At 28.8% G+C, this 4,643-nt stretch overlaps 1 protein-coding gene across 1 annotated transcript; it reads right to left on the bottom strand.

Moving 5' to 3' along the window:
- Positions 1-2: 2 nt before the first annotated feature.
- EIN_408100 (TBC/Rab gtpase activating domain containing protein) lies at positions 3-1,457 on the bottom strand (the record flags this gene model as incomplete). Its single annotated transcript, XM_004184869.1, has 4 exons — positions 3-72; positions 200-335; positions 397-1,153; positions 1,221-1,457. Coding segments are annotated over 4 exons (1,200 nt in total), but the record flags the coding sequence as incomplete, so codon positions are not given.
- Between the last annotated feature and the right edge of the window lie 3,186 nt (positions 1,458-4,643).

Genomic DNA, 4,643 nt, shown 5'->3' with positions numbered 1-4,643 from the left:
GGATAGCAAGTGTACAATTGTTCAAGTTTGTTAAGTTGTTTGTTGAGGTACACGGAATTAGAGGAGAAAACCCTTGGATGATTTCATCACACATTCAAACAACCAAAAAAGGTCCGACTCTTCGTCGTAATTTTCATAAGAACAGCCACAATATCACTAGATGTTATTTCTTCCATTCACACAACACTCAGAAACAAACTTCATCCCTTGGCCATACATGATTTTCATATTAAACATCGTTGCAGACATTAACACGTTTGTCAACAACTTCAGGCCAAATGAATCGTCTGCTTTAAACATCGGATCGTCTCTATCTGTCCGTTTGACATCTTTCACTGTGTGATAAGTACATTAATTTTTCAACTATTTTAACATCATGAAAATGAAATAACAAACTGATTTGGTCTTCTGTCTTCACAAACTCGTCCCAGTTCTCTTTCATTTCGGGAAGGACGTTTGTCCATGTGCTTTTGATTTTTTCATAGTCTTCTTTTCTTTGCTCGTCCCATTCCATCCGTTCCTTTTGTGTGTTTTTTCCCTCATAAAACCCCAAGCAAAGTTTCCACACAAATTCCCTCACTTCATTCTCGCACCCCCTATACAACAACACTTTTCTGATTGTATTCATATTCGACGCAGTTATGAATCCTCTTTCATCCATCAAAGATTGTAAAAACTTTCTTGTGATCGGGGCCATGACATCGACATGTTCTTTAACCATTAGGCTCTTTCTTTTCTGAACAAGTGATGGGTTTGTCAGTCGCAAATACGCCTTTTTGTGGAACAAAGCTGCGTCGGTTCGCATTTCAAATTTGTGTGTGACGATGTATCGTGTCTTTCTTGTCTCGTCTTTGGTGATGGTTGAGTTGGAGTTGTTTTTCATTGTTGTCATGAACGAGTCGAACAATTCTTTCTTCCCACAAAACTCAAATATTGGAATTTTCATGGGGAACCGGTTTTGTTGTACCTCAAAACTGAGAAGCATAGATGATTTCTCCGGCTTCACATAAAATGCTACAATCTCTCTGAATGGGATGTTAATCTTATAACTCTGAATATCGACTGTCCCCGTGTCTTTTGTAATTAGGGTTTTGAATGTTACAGTATTACGAACGTCAATGGGAAGGTAACTAATAAACAATTGATTTCTCTTCTACTCTTCAGTTTTGATTTCAACAAATAATTGATAACTTGATATCGATGCCTTATTTGAAACAAACTTTGAAAAGACAAAGTACCCCAGTGATACGTTTACTGTTTTGGAGGTTGACGCACACATTATCGTACAGACCAAGGTCGCTATACCCCTCATCGTCTTCGGCTGGTTTCTGCTTTTTGGGGGTTTCGTCGTTCAAATCAATTGAGTCTGTCGAGCTGTCATCTTTTGTTTTCTTTTTTTGAAATATCACAATCTCGTCAGTGACAACAGGAGTCGTTTTAGCTGTGTTGCTGCTCATTGCGACCTGTGTTATTTAGCGTTCTTGTGCTTTTTTTTTAAATGAAAATCTTTTAAAGTTCTTTCTATAAGATTATTTACTATTGTTTACTATTTATTGATATTAACAATTTCACAAAATGTTTGTTTTTTTGTTAAAATTTAGTAATAACTTCTTATAATTATTTTTTAGGTTTTTATACTAAAACTAGAAACAACTTGGATTTTACTATATCTTTTTCAATAATTGTACCATTACAAAATTATATTTTAATACACACAAATAATACAATTTTTTGTATTAATTTAATTATATAATAAAATAATGGTTTTATATATTTTTGTCTACTATTTTTTTTGTATTAATATTTTATAAAGTTTTTGACATATATTGAAGCAAAACAGTATGCGTGATTATAGTTGAAAATTAATTTTTTATTATAAAAAATACAAAAATGAAATAATAAAAAAACAAAAAGTCATAAAGCCAATGTAATTTTTTAAAAAAAGGTACAATACAACTATTTTCATATAAAAGCACACAAAAGGTTAGCAAAAGGTTTTGTGGACTTGATATTTTCTGTTGTTTTGAAAAAACTAAGAATGCCGTCAGTGCGTTTCAAGTATAAACAGATAATTACCTTCCCCAAGGCGTGCAAGTTAAAATTTTTTGTCTTTTTTACAGGGAAAGGGCGTGCAAGACTAAATTTCAGTTGAAAAACATTTTATTTTAAAATGTTATTCGTTTCAAAATTGTTTCACAAAACAGACAACCCTTTGTTGCTTGAATTAATAAACTACAAAAAGCAAATTAAATATAAAAATTGGGTAATGGTTTGTCTATGTGTTTAATGTAAAAACTTTTTTGTTTATAAACGTGAATAATTGTCGATGTCTCTTGTCTCAGCGTAATTCAAAGTGACAAGAAGAAGTATGACAAACATTAAGTTTTTCTCTGTGCCATTTTATAGCAAACAATAACAAATAGTCTGTTTAAAAGGTGCAGTTCATTGTTACAAATCGATGTGTACTGTTGTCCAGAACTGGTCCTTCGATAATTTCCATTTGGTCGCTTCCCCGAAATTGTTGCTAAATTTATTGTATTTGAAGTGTGAAAGTTAAAGTATAGTTTAGTATTAACTTCAAAATTATAATTAATAATTAAACCAAAAATATCTTTTTTTTCAAAATTTCAAAAAATGAATAATTTTATTTTTTGATAAAATATTATGAATGAACTATACCTTAACTTGCACACATTGGGAAGTCACTTTATTTGAATTTTCATCCACTTTTTTTAATTATGAAAAAACAGATGTTGATTAAACATAGTAAACATAAAAATTAACTATTTAAAATAATTATATTTTATCAATATTATAATATAATAATTTTTGACAAAAAATTAATTTTAACTAAACTAACTAACTAACCCAAATTGATAAGATCAATAAAGGACTCCGACTTCAATAAAGAACACTTCTTTGAACACTCAAAATGATAATTAAAAAAACACCCATCTAAACAATGAAACTGATTGTTTGGACACTTTTGTTCATGTAAAAAGAACTGAATTCAGATGCATTACTTGCTCCCATAAAGGATTTAATGTTTGGTGTTGTTATGAACACTTCCACGCAATATGTATCAATTGTAAACAAAAAAAATAAGTGTAGTTTTGATTATTTTTTTATTTTATTTTTTTGTATAAAAAGAAATAATAAATAGTATTTTCCAGTTGGTCCCAAAGGGAGGGGATAGAAAATAAGTGAATTTGAATCAGTGTTCTAAGGTTAAATTAAATTAAAAGTTTTAATTTTGTCTATTGAATTCTTTATTAACGAAATAACTGGACAACATTAAAAAAAGTTAATAAATGTGAACTATATAATTAGATAAATAATTTAAGTCTGTCTATAAACGTTATCTGGTACCTTTTGGACCATAAATATTGGAATATTTCGGGAAACCATCACAAAAATCCATCCCAATTGTTTTGGGTTTTTTCACGTTTTAACTAATGCCCGATGTTTAGACAAAATTAAAGCTATTTTATATCCACCACATAAGGTCAAATGACTGACTCTATTTTATTTTTTTTCAATAATTTAATCAAAATTTACACATATTTTTTTCATTGAACATAAAAATATGAATTTCTCTTTTGAGTATATCATACTTCTTGATAATAACATTAACGTGATTATTATCATCTAAAAGTCGATAATATATATTGTTGTGTCTTCATAACAAAATATAATGAGAATTACAAAATCATTTAATAATGATAATCATATAAACTTTTTAATTGATACTCATTTGAAAAATTACAATGGTTCAGTATATACAAAAATTGGTTTTAGCGTTTAGAGTCAATTTTGAAAGCAAGTACATAATAACTATATTATTAATTTAATTCGGTTTTTATTTACGAAATAATCATTTAGTATCTATTTTCTTTTTTTTTAAATAAATACCACAACTTAAAAAGTCATCAAAACATTATAAAATCATTTCACGATTACACCTTCAATTACAAAACAGTAAGACTTGATGCAAGCCCCACTTGGCAGCGACAGTTCAAACAATGACAAACAAAAACACGAGAAAGGGTTACCAAATTCTTCACAACAACATACCACTTTTGAAAAAAAAGAAAAGAGCAGAAAACCTCATAAAATAGAAGTGGACCACGTTGATGAAAAAAAAACCACGAATGAGTTTACGATCAAAGTCTGAGTTAAAAAAGAACATCACCAATGAAGAGTTTGTGTTGGCCATAAAAACAAATGATTTAATTAAATCAAGTCAAAGAAAACAAAAACTAACACCCATGTTTGTTTTGTAATAACATTTTATTGTTACTTAAAAACTTACAACAAGCAAAAAATTACAATTAAAACAGCAAGTAAAGCAAATAGTCGATGAGTTACGGACACAAATAGAATATATGAAAAAAAAATGGAACCAACTAATATATTTTGTAACGTTTATTTGTGTATTGATTTATTGGTGTTATGGTTTTTGTAACAGATTTTTTTTTGCAAGTTTTGGATTTTTTAAGTGGTGATATGTAATTAAAAAGGTTATAATTTTCATTGTTGTAATTACATATTTTTGAATAATATGGTAAACAATTTTGGGAATTTGTTTTATCTTTGATCAAAAAAAACATAAGTTTTTATATATCTCCAACTTTGTTGTCCCA

Source organism: Entamoeba invadens, assembly GCF_000330505.1.
Source record: "Entamoeba invadens IP1 unplaced genomic scaffold scaff_1105074726225, whole genome shotgun sequence".
NCBI lineage: Eukaryota > Evosea > Mastigamoebida > Endamoebidae > Entamoeba > Entamoeba invadens.
Note: the sequence above shows the minus strand (reverse complement) of the source record. Positions and strands in the feature narration are given on the sequence as shown.